General features: G+C 43.6%; 1 protein-coding gene across 1 annotated transcript in view; it reads left to right on the top strand.

The window, feature by feature from the left end:
* LOC311245231 (uncharacterized protein) overlaps positions 1-21,131 on the top strand; it is a 459,760-nt gene that overhangs the window by 18,943 nt on the left and 419,686 nt on the right. Inside the window, exon 4 of the mRNA XM_084335062.1 lies at positions 17,241-17,588. Within this exon, the coding sequence (XP_084191188.1) occupies positions 17,242-17,588 (347 nt within the window). The 5' untranslated portion in view covers position 17,241. The remainder of the gene's footprint in view (positions 1-17,240; positions 17,589-21,131) is intronic.

Raw genomic sequence — 21,131 nt, 5'->3', positions numbered from 1 at the left:
CCAAACCCAGGTATCGGTATCGGGACTGAAAAAGTGGGATCGGTACATCCCTATAGTAATAGCGCACAAACTACAGTATGTAGTAATTAACTGGTTAGTCAGTGATGGACTATGAACAATGCCTGTCAAATGAGCCATACTATTGTCTCCATAGCTATAATACAGAACACACGATGGGTCAGCAAAACATCGTTAAAATGGTCATCGCTTAAACCTCAAAGAATCTGAATCGAGAATCGTTTAGAACAGGAATCGATATGGAGAATCGGAACCGGAATCGTTCAAATCCAAACGATGCCCAACCCTATTTATAAGACACAGGACCTTTAATGATGCCTAAAGAACTCAATATTAAGTTTTGGCATGAATGCCCTACATCTTACATCACAATATCTCCACTCCTTGCTGTAGCTGGAGAATGTTTAGCTGAGGATGCAATTACTATACCAGACCTGGGCGAAATACTCTTAAGCTTCAACTATTCAAACCCACAAATACCATATTTTCTATTGCTCAAATCAAATCAAATGTATTTGTAAGGCCCGACAACACACGTTAATGTCCCCATGGGCCGGACACGTCTTCTTTAAACAAGTCAAGAAGAAACATAACAATAAGTCAAGAACAAAACAAGAACACCATAAGGTCCAACAAATTTAAAATAAATGCAAATAAATGAAAGAATGCAAGCACTCCCAGACATACCCCACGCAAAGGTAAGGAAAAACTCACTAAAACCTAACAATAGGGGAAAAATGCTCCACAGGCAGTGTGGAGGAGAGAAACCTTAGAAGGGCCATTCAAGGGGGGATCTCCCTTCTTAGATATCGGTGATAGTAGTGTTGCAGACTAACAGTTGGTAAGCATGCACTCATGTGTGTAGTGAAACACAGATGAGTGCATGCAATAGCAACTGAACATTTTGAAAAATTAAAGATAGAGCTGATAGCAACTGAACATTTTGAAAGATTAAAGATAGAGCTGATGGCGATCTATTTGAGGCACAGGGGCGACGCAAAGAGGGTCGCTTCCTCCCCGTCTTAATCACGGGACGTTCAACACTCCGGTCATCGCTCCGACACTTGGACAGCCTCAGAGATTAACCTTTAATCCAGTCACAGAGCCCAAGCAAACATGCAGGGTCGGGTTCCACCACCTATTTGTGGCCATGAAGAAAGAAACTACCAAATAACATACCGGTATGTGTAATTTAGTGGAGCCTTGGGCGAACATGGAAGTGTCAGGGTTATTTCGCCAACACTGTATGGACAACTCTGGTTTCTGAAGTTTGGATTTCAGGATTAAACTGCATCAAAATTATGTCATCAGTCCTGAGGTAATCATTTTGAATTAGAAAGGTTTACATCATACAATCTATGTGCTCATGTATAAAGAGTAGCCTATAATGTAGGCTAATGGGTTGCGTGTATGCTTTTACCAACTCGTTCGTGTTTCCGGGTTCCCGTTTTGCGCTCTGATTGGCCACTGACCTATGCTATTACGCCCCCCTTTACGCTCTCGCCTGAGACGCGCTGTGAAGCACCAGCGGGGCGAGGCGGTGCTTTATCCCCCGCTCCGTGCGCCTTGCTGCCGCCGGCTTGTCTCACATGACTCGGTCCAGCTCCAGCAGCAGCGGCCGTCTTCCGCCTGCGGTATCCTCCCTCCAGGCCCCCGAGGCGGCTCGTTCTTATTATTATCCCCCATTGTTCAGGTCGACATGGTCGCACAAACACGTAGGTTTCAATCACTGAGCTGTCTGTCTGTTGTTGTGTGTCTTCTTAGGTTTGGCTACTGTACATGGAGATGAGACCCCCCGCCTCTCTCTCCATAATAGACACAACCAGGCGTGCATTCTCGTGGGAAAACCCGAAACAACATTTAATAAAGACGAGTGTTAGTTGTGTTTCCCCATCTACCGTCAACATAAAACCATCCACCACCCGTTGGAGGAGTAGTGGGGGAGAAGAAGAGGAATATTTTTAAATAGCAAGAATTATCGACTGGCAACTCTGTGCTCGTCAGACCTGCAGCCAGGGAGCGAAATTAACTTTTTGACTCACCGGCCAGTGGCGGGTAGATGGGAAGAATCTACCCGCCAAGCATATTTCTTACCAGCCACATTTTTTTTTATATAAAATATATATATTATATAATCATACTTGTAGTTGTATTTTCTGTGAGACATCGCCACCACGCAACAAGTCAAAATGCTCGCTATCTGCAAACAGCTCCACTGTCTGTGTGTATACTCGAGTAGCCTCCAGCTCCAGCAAGGATTCTCCGGCGCTGCAGCTGGACCCTATACTCTACATTCAGCATGCAAGGATTCTCCGGCGCTGCAGCTGGACCCTATTCAGCATGTCCTCATGCGATGGAAGCCAGGGGCTCGAATACGCATGTTATAAGACATTGATATCAGGAGCTATCTGTAGCTACTGCTAGATAACGTTAAGACAACGCATCAGTGAACTATTTAGTTTACTGGGACATTTCGTAGTGACTAGTGAGCTAACGTCAGCAAACGTGAGCTACCTAGCCAACGGAGGTATTATGCACTAGACTGCTGGAGCATTTGTTGATATCGGGAGCTATCAGTAGCTAGCCGGCTGGATAACGTTACACAGTCAAGTCAAGAGTTTGATGCCTCACATAAAAGTGAATAGTTGACTGGGTCATTTTGTAACGGTAGCTAACGTTAGCTCACGGTCACGGAGGTCCCACTGACTAGACTAACGTCACGGTGACTGTCTGAGGCAATAGCCTCTGTTTACATGCAGCATACAGAAACAGGTGCGGGAGGGGTAGGAGCAGCAGTGCGCTGCATGTCTGTGCTGAGACAGCGAGTGAGAACTCCGCTAAGAATTGGATCATGTTTTTTCGATCGGTTTTCACATGACTATTTGATTGCCTGCCACATGGCGGACAGACCTCTCAGTCTCACTCGCCAAACGTAAAATCTGGTCGCCAATGGCGGGTGGCCGGCTCCAATTTCGGACCCTGCCTGCATCTAACCCATAACACCTGCATCTAACTCATATAACTAACACCTGCATCTAACCCATATAACTAACACCTGCATCTAACCCATATAACTAACACCTGCATCTAACCCATATATATATATATATATGCGCACATCTGTCTGTACATACCTGCATATACATTTTACATATCTGTAGATACTATATCTATCTGTACATATCCCTTACTTACTCTTACTAGTTACACTGCTGGCCAGTATGACTTACTACCATAGTGTCTCTATACCTGTATCCAGGGGAGGAAATTAGGCCACTTTACTCGCCAAATGCGAGTATTTTTTACGTTTGGCGAGTGATTCATGAAGACCACTCACCAGTCTGGCGAGTATACAAATTCTGCAATCACGGTCACTGGCTTCTGAGTGCTCGCTTTGTTGACAGCGAAGTACCCAACCCACGAACATATAGAATGTTTAATAAAAGTTCCTGCGGTACTGGCCATCAGTCAAGGGAGCACTCGCAAACGGATAACGTTAAACACAGCAGAATATGGAAAACAGACAGACCGACCAACGGGGAACTGCATCCAACCCTAGTACAACCCTTGAGTATAAAACTAAGGACACATTTAAATCACAAAGGTGTAATGTTAGTCTATTGGAACTGTATACAGTGGTTAGCTTCTAGTTAGCGTTTTAGCTATAGAGCTGCTTGCTAGCTAACATTAGCCCCGTGTGTGTGTGTGTGTGCTCAAAGCAGCCAGCCCCATGTTAGCTAGGTGTATCTGTTATGACTATTATGTTTCCAAAAAAGCACCGGACTACGACGTAAGGTTAGACATTTTATTTCATGCTCAAAAGCCCCTGGCTTGCACATCGCAGTCACGAAAGGGGCTAGCTCAACCGGTGCACAACAGCACACCAACCCAACTGACGTTACTGCAACACTTGACAGTACTTCACAGCACTGTCGTAAGACCACCGTGCTGTCTTAAAGGCACAGTGTGCCTACCCAGATGCATACACAACATTGACGCGGCTTGACAACCGAGGTTCAAAGTTAACTTGATTGATTGATTGAAAACTTTATTAACAGTTTGCAGAATGGGTACAATACAGTACGGCTCAATACACACAATTGTTAAGGGGATGCAGACCAGAGAAAGACTTTCGTCTTGTTTACATCTGGGTCCCCCATTTTCAATTCATCATAACATATGACATACAGATAGACAGTACTGCTACATATTTTTTTTGTTTTGATCCACTTTTTCTCCCATTTTTCTATATTTTCTCCCATCCCAATTTCGTATCATCCAATTCAACCCTCCCCTGTCACGAACGCTGTTTCTTGCCTCCCACAAGCCGGCTGCAATGTGGACTAAGTCATACATAGCACAAGTCCCCTCCGGTACTTGAGGTAACAGCAGTCGCATCTTTTCACCTGCGCAGCTCGATCTCTGTGTCGAGGAGTAACGCGTGGGAGGCTCACGCTGCCCCCGACACTTCCTGATTCTACTGCGCAGGCGCACCAACCGATCCCCACCCTTCAGTTTCCCTCCCCGTAATACGGCCAATGTGTATTACTGCGGACGACCAGCTAAACTGAAAACAATGTGGAGAGCTGGATTCGAACACGCGAATCCTAGCGTCTCCACACTGGTGGCGAGTGCCTTGCCCACTACACCACCTAGCCGCCGACAGTACTGCTACATCTATACATTTCACATCTATCTATACACTTCACAACATACTTCGGTTTTTTTCTTTCACTGCCCAACCCAGTCCAACCCAGCATCTTTCACTGCCCAGTTCAGCCCAACCCAGTCCAGAATAGATCCCTCTTTCATGTTAATATGTTTTATGCTAATATTGTGAAGAGTAGAGACATAGTTATTAATGTTTTATGCTAATACATATTTTAAAGAGTAGTGACACGGTGTGATTATTACTATGATTGAAAAGCAATTTAGACGAAGACATACAAAGAAGTAATTATCACAATTAGCGATATTTTTTTGGCTGGTAAAAAATCTGTTTGGCTGGTAAAAGAAATCAGATACTCGCCAGTTGGCTGGTAAGCCAAAAAGTTAGTTTCCTCCCCTGCCTGTATCACTGTAATACTACAACTCTGTACATACTAGGGTTGCACGGTATACCGGTATTGGTATAGTACCACGGTACTAGAGTGTTTGAAATGATACTATACTGCGTTTGGGGAAAACATTCCTTTTTTTTTTTTTTTTTTTTTGCCATCGGCATTCGCGGTGAGGATCTTTGTTGATTGGCGTTGGCTAGCTGGCTTTGGCTAGAGTTGTGGTTCGCTAGCTGTGTGGGCTAACGTTGGCCGAGTTTACTCTGGCAGCGTGTGCCGACTAGCTGGCGTTGGTCAATAAAGATCCTCACTGCAATTAGTTAGTTATCATAACCATCGGCAGTTGCAGTGGGGATCTTTGTTGATTGGCGTTGGCTGGCACATTTTGCATAGGGGGAACTCGGCTGACGTTGGCTTGTGTAGCTGGCGAGCTGTAGTTCTAGTTGGGGCTGGCTAGCTGGCGTTGATCAGTGGGGATCCTCGCTGTGATTGTCCCGCCACAGACTGAGTTTCTTCCCCTCAGCAGCTCGCCTGGTAAACGAGTCAGGTGTCCCCCTGCTCCCCCCCCCCCTCTATGGCGAGCTGCTAGGGCTGGACTTCTGGACTTGAACTATGCTGCACTGTATCCATGTCCCCTACCACTGCACTTTACTGTCTTATTGTTGTCTCACTGGTCTGTCCTGTTTTGCACTTATTTATTTATCATTATTATTATTATGTTGTTCCTATTTGTGAAAAAAATCATGCACTGAAATGTCAAATCACGTTCCATTTGTACCTGTACAATATGGTGAATAAAGTAATCTGAATCTGATGGTTGTGGAGGCTGACATTGCGTGCTGCAGTGGCTCCTGTTGGTGCTGTGGTCGTGCCGTTGATGCCAACGTTCGGTGGATGGGCTATGCTAGCTCTCGTGACTACAGTTCCTTATACGAGCATTAGAAAATTGTCCACAATGCTATTTGCAAGAATAGAAAATAAATTGAAAAGCCTAATAATAAGCTATACATAGCCTAAACTGCCATGCTGAAAGCTAGTAAACCTTTATGGCTTAGTCACAAACGTGATTTATACAGAGACATTTGACAATTGCCCATTAATGGTTCATACATACTGTATAAAGACAACGGAAATCTATTTTATTTTTGTTAAACGGCCTACAATATGACATAATCAGGTGTCCCAACATACAAATAATAATAATAATAATAATAATTAGGGATGCTCGATATTGGCTTTTTTACCGATACCGATATTCCGATATTGTCCAACTCTTAATTTCCGATACCGATATCAACCGATATCAACCGATACCGATATATGCAGGGTTCCCCCCCCCCCCCCAAAAAACTGAATAATTTCAGGTAACTAATAATTTCACTGGATATATATATATAACAAATATTGTTATTGTTTTTTTACTTTTTTAAACCGATACCAATATTTTCCAATATCACATTTTACTGCCGATATCGGCAGATAATATCGGTCGGCCGATAATATCGGACATCCCTAATAATAATACATATATATATGAAACGCTGTTCATACCGTATCTCAAAGTGCATTACAATAGATGGGGAGGGGGCAAAACTGTGATTTTATGTCTGCACTTTATGTGCACTATTTTACAATAATTTTTCTATTGTCTATTTAAAATGGAATCAAACCATAAACAATTGGTGGCCTGTTGGGATGTTAGATCCTAATGTGAAAAACTGTGATTTTATATGTCTGCACTTTATGTGCTCATTTTATGCCTGTCTTTTTTCAGTTGTGAAGCACTTTGAGCTGCAGTTTCTGTATGAAAGGTGCTATACAAATAAAGTGTATTATTATTAATGAAAACGGGGGGGTGGTCATTTAGATGGAGGGGGTGATGATCTGATTATCAATGTTGAGGTCATGTGTTTTAACAACTTTAAAATGACTTATTGACTTAAGGACCAAAACACCAGCTGCTGTCACAAATGTAACAATAAATGAATGAATGAATGAATGAAAGCTTTATTTAACAGATTGCAGAATGGGTACAATACAGTACGGCTCAATACACACAATTGTTAAGGGGATGCAGACCAGAGAAAGACGTTTGTCTTGTTTACATCAGGGTCCCCCATTTTCAATTCATATTGACATTTATGACATACTCAACATACATGACATTTATGGCATAGGGACATACAGGTATTTAGTAATGATACATTTGTGACATATACGGTATTCAAATATACAGTACTGTTACCCATAGGTCCTGACAGAGTATACATATGATGGGGAGGGGACTGTACATTAGGAGGGGGTGGGTGGGTGGGAGAGAAATATACATACAGTGGTGAGGAGACTGTACATTTGGAGGGGGTGGGTGGGTGGGAGAGAAATATACATACGGTGGGGAGAGAATATATATACATGCGGTGGGGAGGAGACTGTGGAGGGGGTGGGGGGTTTGGACATTTACGGTGGCCAGTTTCGAATTGCAGCCTCCCGTAGGTGCTCTTTAAGAGCGGTTTTGAATGTGGGTAGGGATTCACATTCCTGTACAGCTTTCGGTAGGGCGTTCCACATTGATGTGGCATAATTGCGAAACGTGTTTAGTCCCTTGTTTGAGCCGAATCTGGGTTTAACATGATTTGTTGAGCTTCCTCTGGTGTTGTAGTCGTGGTATTCACTGACCTTTGGTAAGTATTTTGACATGTACATGGGTACCTTAGTCGTATAGTGTATCTTGTAGACCAGGCCCATTGCAAGTTGCTGTACTCTGTCGTCTACTCTAAGCCATCCTAGGTTGTCAAAGTGGGCAGGGGTGAGGTGGGTTCTAGGAGTCAGGTCAAGTAGTAGTCTGACCAGTTTGTTTTGTGATGTTTGTAATCTTGTTTTTAGCGCCTTTGAGGTAGGGCTGGGCGATAAAACGATAACGATAACTATCGCGATAAATTATTTCCTCGAAATAAACATGAAACGTGGTCGCAAAGTTTCGATATATCGATTTTCCAAGCTTGGCTCCGTTCTATCTCCCGTTCAGCCTCGGCTCAACACACTCACTAACAACAACCAGCGTTACGTGATGACGTACTTACGCACAACAGCTAACAACCAATCAGTGAAGGAGATGGCCGAGACCCGGAAGGAGGTAGGACTCACTCAACAAGGCTTGCTAGGCTAATTAGCTTCCACGGCATTGTTTTATATATTTACGTGCCGAGTATGTGTGTGTTTTGAATTCTGAGGCCACGTTTATGGTAGTGTGGGATATACAGTGGACGCCGTTTCAATATATTGTGGCGGAAGAGAGTATTTTAGTGTCATATTTAGCACATTGTCATGGAATACTCCGCTTAGAACCAACAGGCTGGCTAGGTTAACTAGCTTGCACGTCGCTGTTTTTATATATTTACGTGCCAAGTATGTGTGTGTTTTGAATTCTGAGGCCACGTTTATGGTAGTGTGGGATATACAGTGGACCTCGTTTCAATATATTGTGGCGGAAGAGAGTATTTTAGTGTCATATTTATTGTCATGAGATACTCCGCTTGTCGGCTAACGTGCGCAGACTGATGACGACATCAACTCGACTTGAGACATTCGCAGCAGCATAAGAAGTTAATTAAACTTGACGGACATTATATCGACGATAATTATCGATATCGAATTATATGAAAATAATTATAATTTTATCACGATAACGTTTTTGGTCATATCGCCCAGCCCTACTTTGAGGTGCTTTGGTACCATGAGGTGCAAGCATAGTCGTAGTACCCTTGAAATTGAATGCCATAAAAACACACACATTTGTAATAACAAAAAATAACAAAAACGAAATATTTCCAAGCGTCTTGAGAGCACAGACATTTTATGTGTGGTTTCCAGCAGAGTATTATTAGCTAACAATTTTATTCTATCTTTATTTATCTCGAACATTTTCAACCATAAAAACAAACACATTTGTAATAACAAAAACGAAATATTCCCAAGCTTCTTGAAACCTTAGTTAGAGGAGAGCACAGATTTACAGGTTGAAAAAAGAAAAACTCAGCTCGGAACTAGGCAAAATTTGCATATGGCTCGCCGACAACAAACTATCATTACACATGGGCAAAACAGAGTCCATTCTCTTCGGTTCAAATAACAAACTCAGCAAGACCGACGGCTTCTCAGTTACAGTGGGTGACAATATTGTCACAAGGAAAGATGAAATTACCACCTGGGTTCCATCCTAGAGGCTAATCTTTCCTGTGACAAAATGGCATCCAATGTAATAAAAAAAAGTCAATCAACGAACTCGATTCTTGTACCGGATCTCCTCTCTGGTAAACAAGAATACCCTGAAGACTCTGGCAGGAGCACTCATTCAAGGGTACTACGACTATGCTTGCACCTCATGGTACCAAAGCACCTCAAAGGCACTAAAAACCAAATTACAAACATCTCAAAACAAACTAGTCAGACTACTGCTTGACCTGACTCCTAGAACCCACCTCACCCCTGCACACTTTGCCAACCTAGGATGGCTTAGAGTAGACGACAGAGTACAGCAACTTGCAATGGGCCTGGTCTACAAGATACACTACACGACCAAGGTACCCATGTACATGTCAAAATACTTCCCAAAGGTCAGTGAATACCACGATCACAACACCAGAGGGAGCTCCACAAATCATGTAAAACCCAGATTCAATTGTATGTATTGAGCTGTACTGTACTGTACCCATTCTACAATCTGTTAATAAACTTTTCAATCAATCAATCAATCAATCAGAGGGGTCTGCAGAAATGCGGCTACGAATTGTAGAGACGCGGTGGGCATCTCCGGCACTGCAGCAACTCTCGCGTTAATATGAACTCTCGCGTTATTGGTGTTAACATGTAATCTCTTTGCCTGTATACTACTGGCTATACGGTAATCTAGGTTGCCCTCTGGAGGCTGTGAAACGCATGCGCAGTTAGTCTGTGTCGACCACGAGCATGAGGTCCACTGTTCGTTAATGGCTCTGTATTGGTGTTTGCAAGTTGATCAAATAAACCAAGTTAACAGAAGATAAACGTCGTGTTTATTTATAGTAGACTAACATTGGTAGCAGAGGATGGTTAGCAGAAGATGGCTACTGCTAACTACAAAGTTCCACCGAAGTTCGACGAGTCTCGACCATACGAGTGTTGGAAAAATGAGATCGCCATTTGGAAGCTGGTTACTGAACTTGATAAGAAGAAACAAGCCCTCGCCGTTGTCCTGGGGCTGGAAGGAAGGGCAAGGGACATCGCTATGGAAATACCAGCTTTGGACTTGAACACCAACAATGGTATGGACACGCTGCTAGCTAAACTAGATGGCATATTTCTCAAAGAAGAGAGAGACCGCGCATACGATGCATACTCTTTTTTTGACTGTATCAAAAAGGAGAGCTCCATGTCCATGGCGGACTATGTGATTGACTTTGAACAACGTTACAACCGAATGAAAAGGTACGACATGACTCTCCCTGACGCCGTGTTAGCTTTTAAACTTTTAGACACGGCTTGTCTAGACGAGAAAAATAGACAAATGGCGCTGACTGCGTGTACAGATTTAACGTTTGCGGCAATGAAGTCCGCGCTGAAGAGGATCTTTGGGGGGAGAGTGCACGGCGGCACATCAAACGGAATACACGTTAACGATGAAGCGTTATTCACGGAGCAACGCTCACAAGGAAGATTCAGACGTCCAACGACGCAGCAGTTTGGACAAATTGGACAACAAAGGCAAACGTCACAGGGTACCAACCCACTGGATAGGTTCGGTAAGAGATCAAAATGTGCTATATGTCAGAGCACGTTCCATTGGGCTAAAGACTGTCCTCACAAGAGTAGTGAGCAAGTGAAGCTAACTGACGATCGAACAAGGGTAGAGGAATGTGACATCACACTGCTTACTGCTGTACTGTCTGAAACAGAGGTATTCCTAACTGAGTCCTTAGGGACTGCTATCATTGACACTGCATGTACCCGCACAGTGTGTGGAGAAAAATGGTTGGACAGCTTCGTCGCCGATCTCAGTCAAAGTCAAGTGAACCAGATGGTAAAAAGTGAAACTCCAAGCTCCAGACCATTCCGGTTTGGAGATGGAAATATAGTGCATTCTTCCAGAACACTGAAACTGCCTGCCAAAATAGGACTGACAAAATGTCGAGTGGAAACTGAAGTAGTCAAAGCTGATATCCCACTACTTTTGAGTAAGACATCACTGAAAAGGGCAGGAACCATCTTGGACATGGAGAATGATAGCGCTGTGATGTTTAAACAGAATATCCCTCTTGAACTCACCAGTTCAGGACACTACTGTATAGATATCAGAGACAAGGACACAGGAATTAACCAAATTGAGATTAAGGATGAGGTCCTTACAGTCACAGAAAACAGCCAGGATGAAGATGAGGTCCTTACAGTCACAGAAAATATGACCTCAAATGAGAAACACAAAGTTCTACTGAAACTACACAAACAGTTTGGTCACGCCTCTGCAGAAAGACTACAGCGACTCCTCCGTAGTTCGGGAAATAAAGACAAAGATTGTGACACTATTTTACAACAAATAGTACAGGAATGTGACATATGCCAGAGGTACAGCAAGACCAAGCCGAAGCCTGCTGTGGGTTTGCCTCTGGCTTCAGAGTACAATGAAACGGTGGCAGTGGACCTGCACGAGTTGGAACCAAGTTTATGGTATCTCCACGTCATTGACCAGTTTACACGTTTCAGCGCTGGAAGCATTGTGAAAACAAAGAACTCCTCTGTGATAGTGAACTCTCTTCTTCATACATGGATCAGCGTTCATGGCCCGCCACGGAGACTTTACAGTGACAATGGAGGAGAATTCAACAATGCGGAGTTCCGTGACATGGCAGAGAACTTTAACATTGAGACAAAAACCACGGCAGGATACAGCCCCTGGAGCAATGGGCTACTGGAGAGACATAATCAGACCCTCACCGACATCATCCTGAAGGTCAGACGGGAAAATGGATGTGACTGGCAAACAGCCCTGGACTGGGCTCTCATGGCTAAGAACAGTATGCTCAATGTGCACGGCTACAGTCCTCATCAACTGGTGTTTGGCCAGAACCCCAATTTACCTTCTGTACTGGTTGATAAACCACCTGCGCTAGAAGGTACCACGATGAGTGCTAGAGTAGGAGAACACATTTCAGCTTTGCATGCCTCTAGAAAAGCATTTACTGAAGCAGAGTGCTCAGAAAGGATAAGACGAGCACTACGTAAGCAGCTCAGACCCACAGATGAGAAATATGAGATGGGTGACAAGGTGTATTACAAACGAGCTGAATGCACTGAGTGGAAAGGACCAGGGATAGTTATTGGTCAGGATGGGGCTGTTGTTTTTGTGAGGCATGGTGGTTGCTTAGTGAGAGTGCATCACTCTAGGCTTTCTAAGGTGAACACAAAGGTTAGTGAAGAGCACATGGTACAAACTGATGCTGACACAGAAGCAGGAAGTGAGCAAGGTATAAACAATGCAACTGGTAGTTTAGACAGTAAGCAAAATACAGAGAATGAACATGAACAACAAGAAGCCAGTACAAGTGAAGCTATCGATCCACCAAACACTTTGAGTGGTGTAACTCTAACTGAAATGGAGCATAGGCCTAATGCCCATAATAATCCTGCCCCTTCTGCAGGTGTGAGTTTAAAAACAGGACAGACGGTAACATATATGAACAGAGGTGACAACACTCTACTTAAGGCAAGAGTCTTAGGGAGATCTGGCAAGGCTACGGGGAAATATAAAACCTGGTATAACATGCAACATCTAGACAATGATGGTAGTGATGGGCAAAAGGAAGCAGTTGATATCTCACAGGTTGATAATCTCAACATTCAAACAGAAGACGGAGAAGCTGATGTACTTGTAACCAAAGACATTTCATTTGATGCAGCTAAACAGGAAGAAATAAAGAGCTGGCACAATAATAATGTATTTGAGGAAGTTGAAGATGCAGGGCAGAAATGCATTTCCACCAGATGGGTTTGTAGTCTTAAAGACACTCCCAAGGGTATCGTGCCTAAAGCCCGACTGGTTGCCAGAGGTTTTGAAGAGCGGAATATTCAAGAGTTACCGAAAGATTCCCCCACATGTGCCACAGATTCACTTAGACTTATGTTATCAGTGATATGTCAAAACCAGTGGGAAGTCCACTCTATGGACATCAAATCTGCATTCTTGCAGGGTATTGAGCTATCCAGGGATATTTATATCCGCCCCCCTCTAGAGGCAGGATGTCAACATGTTGTATGGAAACTAAAGAAATGTGTATATGGTCTTGCAGATGCATCACTATATTGGTACAACAACGTGAAGGAGATCATGCTGAGTACTGGTGGTAGAGTCTCACAGGTGGATCCGGCAGTCTTTTACTGGTTGGATGAGCAATGTAAGGTCACTGGGGTGCTTGCATGTCATGTAGATGATTTTCTTTGGGCAGGCTCATCTAACTTTTCATCCAATGTGATTCCCCAACTGCAATCTGCATTTAAGGTTGGGCGTGAGGAGCATGAAAAGTTCTCCTATGTAGGAATGGATTTTGTAACTGTTAAAGGTGAAGTTCAGGTACATCAACAAAGTTACATTGAGAACCTGGAGCCTATTCCCATACAAGCAAGTCGGGCCACACAGAGAAATGAACCCCTCAACGAAATTGAGAGAGAGCAGCTACGATCAAAAATAGGACAGATCCTATGGGTTGCTAAACAGACGAGACCTGATGTAATGTTTGATTCATGTTGTTTGGCTTCTAATATAAAAGGGTCAACAGTACAGTCTGTTCATGATGCCAATAAAATAATCCGTAAGCTAAAGTCTGAAAAGGTGACACTCAGATTTCAACATCTGGGAAACAGTGATGCTCTGAACTTGATAGTTTTCAGTGATGCTTCATTTGGAAACCTCCCAGACGGAGGTACACAGGGAGGTACTTTTATAATACTTATGGGAGAAAGAGGGAAGTTTTCCCCCCTCTGTTGGCATTCAAAGAAAATCAGACGTGTGGTTCGCAGTACCCTTGCAGGCGAAACCCTTGCCATGTCAGATGGGGTAGACAATGCAATTTTTCTAGCCACACTATTTTCTGAGCTCACTACTGGAAATGCTGGACTGAATACACTCCCTGTAATCTGTGTGACCGATAATCACTCTCTGTTCGATGCGCTCAAGTCCACGAAACAAGTCACAGAAAAGAGACTCAGGTTGGAAATCAGTAGCATTAAGGAGCTCATTCAGAACAAGCGCATCAGGCAGGTGCGTTGGTCAGACACAAAATCTCAGCTCGCTGACTGTCTCACAAAAAAGGGAGCTTCGGCTCTTGTGCTCTTAAAAGCACTCGGTGAAGGACAATGGGATCTGGGTTAAAGTGTTTGTTTGAAATGGAACATTGAAAACATTTTTGTTTATGTATTTGTTTCTAAAAATGTTTCCCAAATTTATGTTTAATACTCAGGGAATTTAAACATTTTTGTTTTAAGTCACTGTGTGATTGTTTTATGATTCATGCAAGGTAATGTTATTTTTGTTTTGTTTATTTCTTTAAAAAGATAGAATGAGATTGTTAACATGTAATCTCTTTGCCTGTATACTACTGGCTATACGGTAATCTAGGTTGCCCTCTGGAGGCTGTGAAACGCATGCGCAGTTAGTCTGTGTCGACCACGAGCATGAGGTCCACTGTTCGTTAATGGCTCTGTATTGGTGTTTGCAAGTTGATCAAATAAACCAAGTTAACAGAAGATAAACGTCGTGTTTATTTATAGTAGACTAACAATTGGTCGGCGCGCGTGCCTGCGGATATAAATTGATTTCCATTCTCGCGGTCTCGCGTTGTTCAGTTCTCAATCTCAGTCTCACACAGGTAAGTTTTACCGTGTAAAGCTGTTAAAATTGAACATTTAGCAGAAAGTATACACAGTTTATGTCGCTCAAATCTGAGTGAGCATACATTTCATTGCAGGTTAGGTATTCTGAAGTCTCTGGTGAGTGTTATGTCTTGTTAGTACTTTAGCAGGAGCGCTAGCAGCAGAATTCGAGGAAGAGTAGCATTTTGCAGAACAACGGCATCCACACGTGGCGTTTGGTAGATAAGATAATAATCTAATCAAATCGCACAAGATGGTGTCAGTAGTCGGCTCACAACTAACCTGGTTCCCAGTTTTATCTCTGTGAGATAAAGCCTGGTAAATAACTACTGCCGAAAGTGTCTATGTACCCGGTAGAATTTCCTCCGAACGGACCAAACTTTTCCCCGGGGGGTGGGTGAGTCTTCGCTCTTCCTTCTGGCTCCTCGTAGAATATGTCTAGGCCGAGCTACGTTTCTGTTTAATATGCTATGCAATGTTGTGAGCGTGTTGTTGCTGTAATAAACCCTTTGATTGAGCAAACGAATGCATTTGTTATCGTTGGGTACAAAAAACACCTAACCTCAAAAGAATTGCAACAAAAGGTTTTTCCAATGGATTCTTGTAAATAACATACTAAGGCCCCGTTTAGACAAGCGTTTTGTGAACAGAAACCGCAAAAGTTATCTTGCGGTTTCACTTTTAATTTTACGTTTAGACGAGCGTTTTGGAGTGGAATTCTCCGTGCAGACGACGCTGTAACGACGGAGACCCGCTGTCACACGATTGGCGCATATGTCACATGACGTGCTGTGAAGACCCGCCCTACTCTGCCTCTGATTTGCAGACTGTGGATGGGGAATGTGATTGCACCAAAGCAGAGTCACTCACAGACAGTGGGTCCACTCACGCCGCGGGACAGATTCTTGTGTATTTAACCCTTTCACTGCCACACGACAGCCGGTTGTGTGATAGTAAAGGGGTAACCTTCTGTCGTGTGGCAGTTAAAGGGTTAAAAGTACTGCCAATGTAGCCTTCAGGTGATCTCCGTTGATATAAGTCAGACATACTTGCTTTGTTTACGTCTCGGCTACTGGCGCATACCTGCTACCTGTGACGTAAGCAGTACGCGCGACCAGAGCCTTGACAAACCTTTCGTCATCGTTTTATCAGATTTATACGTTTTAACAGTTTAGACGAGAGCGCAAAGCTTTTGCGTTTCTAGGAATTCCACCCTGGAAGGTAGTCTCACTTTTTTGCGGTTTCACCCCGTAAAAACGCCGTTTCCGTATAAACGAAAGGCACATCCGAAAAAATATTTTTGCGGATTCACCTGCTAGCGTTTCCGTCTAAACGGGGCCTAAAAGTCTACTAAAATCGAACCTTGCTTAAGTGGTAATTTTCAAGATGGCGGCCGCCAATACACTATTCACTGTACAGTTGAATAGGGTAAAATAATTAACTAACATATCACCATGAAACTTCCCAAGTTGAGACAGTCTACAGTCTGTCTTAAATGTGTTTATCAACTATTAAGGCCTTAATTTGTCTTAAAATGTCTTAAATCCATCTGTCAGAGGTCTTAAAAAATGCCATAGACAGGAAAGATAAAATGCCATGGCATCTTATGTTTCATTATGAAATCTGGGGAACGGGAGATAAAGTCTGACTTTTTATTCACCAGAATGGGGTGTTTCTTCACGAGAATGTGGTCCGCGGTGAGAAAGGCGTTCGAAAAGGTGGTGAAGGCTGCAGGGGCCGGAGAGATGGATCCACAGGCTGTGGATCCTGTGGATGAGCAGGCTGTGGATCCTGTGGATGAGCAGGCTGTGGATCCTGTGGATGAGCAGGCTGTGGATGAGCCTGTGCAGGCTCCACCACCACGCAGGTCGGCGAGGATTGCCGGTCCACCCAGGTATTTTATTGTTGGTGATGTGGCTGACTTGGAATATTTGGCATACAGGCATTAAAGCCTTCTGTCTCCAACGGATTTCCGTCAATTTGATTCGCAGTCTGACGGAATTGGCTACCTGGTATAATATGATTTGTAGATGCATACAGATTGAAACAAAATTGAGCCAATCGGAGGCGCCAAATATCACGAAAAAGGGATTTTTGTAAATGTGTTTATCAACTATTAAGGCCTTAATTTGTCTTAAAATGTCTTAAATCCATCTGTCAGAGGTCTTAAAAAATGCCATAGACAGGAAAGATAAAATGCCATGGTATCTTATGTTTCATTATGAAATCTGGGGAACGGGAGATAAAGTCTGACTTTTTATTCACCAGAATGGGGTGTTTCCTCTCAAAGATGTGGTCCGAGATAAGGAAGGCTGCAGGCTGCAGGCTGCAGGCTGCAGGGGCCGGACCGGTGGCTCCACAGGCTGCACAGGCTGCAGGGGCCGGAGCGGTGGCTCCACAGGCTGCACAGGCTGCAGGGGCCGGAGCGGTGGCTCCACAGGCTGCACAGGCTGCAGGGGCCGGAGCGGTGGCTCCACAGGCTGCACAGGCTGCAGGGGCCGGAGCGGTGGCTCCACAGGCTGCACAGGCTGCAGGGGCCGGAGTGGTGGCTCCACAGGCTGCACAGTATACTGCTGCACTACCACGCAGGTCGGCGAGGATTGCCGGTCCACCCAGGTATTTTATTGTTGGTGATGTGGCTGACTTGGAATATTTGGCATACAGGCATTAAAGCCTTCTGTCTCCAACGGATTTCCGTCAATTTGATTCGCAGTCTGACGGAATTGGCTACCTGGTATAATATGATTTGTAGATGCATACAGATTGAAACAAAATTGAGCCAATCGGAGGCGCCAAATATCACGAAAAAGGGATTTTTGTAAATGTGTTTATCAACTATTAAGGCCTTAATTTGTCTTAAAATGTCTTAAATCCATCTGTCAGAGGTCTTAAAAAATGCCATAGACAGGAAAGATAAAATGCCATGGTATCTTATGTTTCATTATGAAATCTGGGGAACGGGAGATAAAGTCTGACTTTTTATTCACCAGAATGGGGGCTCTGTGGGCTCTGTTGCGGAGGATCCTGCCTGGTCCGGAAGCGGAGGAACCGGAAGCGGAGGAACCGGAAGCGGAGGAACCGGAAGCGGAGGAACCGGAAGCGGAGGAACCGGAAGCGGAGGAACCGGAAGCGGATGAACCGGAAGCGGAGGAACCGGAAGCGGAGGAACCGGAAGCGGAGGAACCGGAAGCGGAGGAAGTGGAGGAAGTACCACGCAGGTCGGCGAGGCTTGCCCTTTCAAGATACTAGAAAAGATAGTCTCAGTACAAATAAACTCCTTTCTCAAAGATAATAACATCATGGAGGAATTACAATCAGGTTTCAGAACAAATCACAGCACTGAAACTGCCCTTACTAAAATAGTTAGCGACCTCAGGCTAAACTCTGATGCTGGCAGTCTTAATTCTTGTCCTATTGGACCTTAGTGCAGCGTTCGATACGATTGACCATAATATCCTGATCAGTCGTCTTGAAAGACTGGTTGGCTTTTCCGATCATGTACTAAATTGGCTCATAACATACATTAAGGGGAGAAAGTTCTATGTTAAGCTTGGAGACAATGTATCCGAGAAACATGACAGCAACTTTGGAGTTGCACAAGGAAGCTGCCTTGGTCCATTACTCTTCTCACTATATATGCTGCCCCTCTGGGACATCATTCGAAACCACAATGTATGCTTCCATAGTTATGCTGATGATACACAACTATATATCTCCGCAGAACCAAATAACACTACAGCCATACAGTCCATTACAAACTGTCTGTTAGCAATAAACAAGTGGATGAGCAATAACTTCCTAAAATTAAACGAAAGCAAGACCGAAATCCTATTGATCGGCCCAAAAGCGAAAAGGGAAGTGCTGTGTGAAAACCTGGGGAGTCTGTCATCCTATTTAACCCTTGGTGTCTTCAGGGCTGGTTGCCTGAGTAGGACCATCTTGAATTTTGAACTTTCTACACACTTTGACACGAGTCCAGTGCTTATAAAACTGTGTGCTGTGCTTGTTGCAGAGGAGGAAGAAGAACTTGAACTTGAAGACTCTCCCGCGGCTCGTCCCACTCCAACGTTAGTCGCCTACTTCTCCCTTTCAACATAAATCATGTGGTTTCTTATTTTTGCTCATTTAACCCAAAATCTTCTGGTTTCTTTGCAGACCGGAGCCAAGCGCCACAAATAATCTTCCCAAGATACTAGAAAAGATAGTCTCAGTACAAATAAACTCCTTTCTCAAAGATAATAACATCATGGAGGAATTACAATCAGGTTTCAGAACAAATCACAGCACTGAAACTGCCCTTACTAAAATAGTTAGCGACCTCAGGCTAAACTCTGATGCTGGCAGTCTTAATTCTTGTCCTATTGGACCTTAGTGCAGCGTTCGATACGATTGACCATAATATCCTGATCAGTCGTCTTGAAAGACTGGTTGGCTTTTCCGATCATGTACTAAATTGGCTCATAACATACATTAAGGGGAGAAAGTTCTATGTTAAGCTTGGAGACAATGTATCCGAGAAACATGACAGCAACTTTGGAGTTGCACAAGGAAGCTGCCTTGGTCCATTACTCTTCTCACTATATATGCTGCCCCTCTGGGACATCATTCGAAACCACAATGTATGCTTCCATAGTTATGCTGATGATACACAACTATATATCTCCGCAGAACCAAATAACACTACAGCCATACAGTCCATTACAAACTGTCTGTTAGCAATAAACAAGTGGATGAGCAATAACTTCCTAAAATTAAACGAAAGCAAGACCGAAATCCTATTGATCGGCCCAAAAGCGAAAAGGGAAGTGCTGTGTGAAAACCTGGGGAGTCTGTCATCCTATTTAACCCTTGGTGTCTTCAGGGCTGGTTGCCTGAGTAGGACCATCTTGAATTTTGAACTTTCTACACACTTTGACACGAGTCCAGTGCTTATAAAACTGTGTGCTGTGCTTGTTGCAGAGGAGGAAGAAGAACTTGAACTTGAAGACTCTCCCGCGGCTCGTCCCACTCCAACGTTAGTCGCCTACTTCTCCCTTTCAACATAAATCATGTGGTTTCTTATTTTTGCTCATTTAACCCAAAATCTTCTGGTTTCTTTGCAGACCGGAGCCAAGCGCCACAAATAATCTTCCCAAGATACTAGAAAAGATAGTCTCAGTACAAATAAACTCCTTTCTCAAAGATAATAACATCATGGAGGAATTACAATCAGGTTTCAGAACAAATCACAGCACTGAAACTGCCCTTACTAAAATAGTTAGCGACCTCAGGCTAAACTCTGATGCTGGCAGTCTTAATTCTTGTCCTATTGGACCTTAGTGCAGCGTTCGATACGATTGACCATAATATCCTGATCAGTCGTCTTGAAAGACTGGTTGGCTTTTCCGATCATGTACTAAATTGGCTCATAACATACATTAAGGGGAGAAAGTTCTATGTTAAGCTTGGAGACAATGTATCCGAGAAACATGACAGCAACTTTGGAGTTGCACAAGGAAGCTGCCTTGGTCCATTACTCTTCTCACTATATATGCTGCCCCTCTGGGACATCATTCGAAACCACAATGTATGCTTCCATAGTTATGCTGATGATACACAACTATATATCTCCGCAGAACCAAATAACACTACAGCCATACAGTCCATTACAAACTGTCTGTTAGCAATAAACAAGTGGATGAGCAATAACTTCCTAAAATTAAACGAAAGCAAGACCGAAATCCTATTGATCGGCCCAAAAGCGAAAAGGGAAGTGCTGTGTGAAAACCTGGGGAGTCTGTCATCCTATTTAAAGACTGAGGTTACAAGCCTAGGTGTCATCTTGGACTCAGACCTGACCTTTAAGTCTCATATTAATAAGGCCATGAAAACGTCATTCTTCCACCTAAGAAACATAGCGAAAGTAAGACCTTTCGTAAATAAAAGGATGCAGACACTGATTCATGCTTTTGTCTCAAGCCGGCTTGACTATTGTAATGCACTGTTCACTGGTCTTCCCAAAGCAACCATTGGGAAGCTTCAGCTTATCCAAAACTCTGCAGCTCGATTACTAACTCATACAAAGAGAAGAGAACATATCACTCCAGTCCTAGCCACTCTGCACTGGCTTTCAATAACTCATAGAATTGATTTTAAGGTCCTTTTCCTGACATATATAAA

The sequence above is a fragment of the Notolepis coatsorum genome (assembly GCF_963971535.1).
Source record: "Notolepis coatsorum genome assembly, chromosome: 18".
NCBI lineage: Eukaryota > Metazoa > Chordata > Actinopteri > Aulopiformes > Paralepididae > Notolepis > Notolepis coatsorum.
This window is presented reverse-complemented; position numbering and strand designations above follow the sequence as displayed.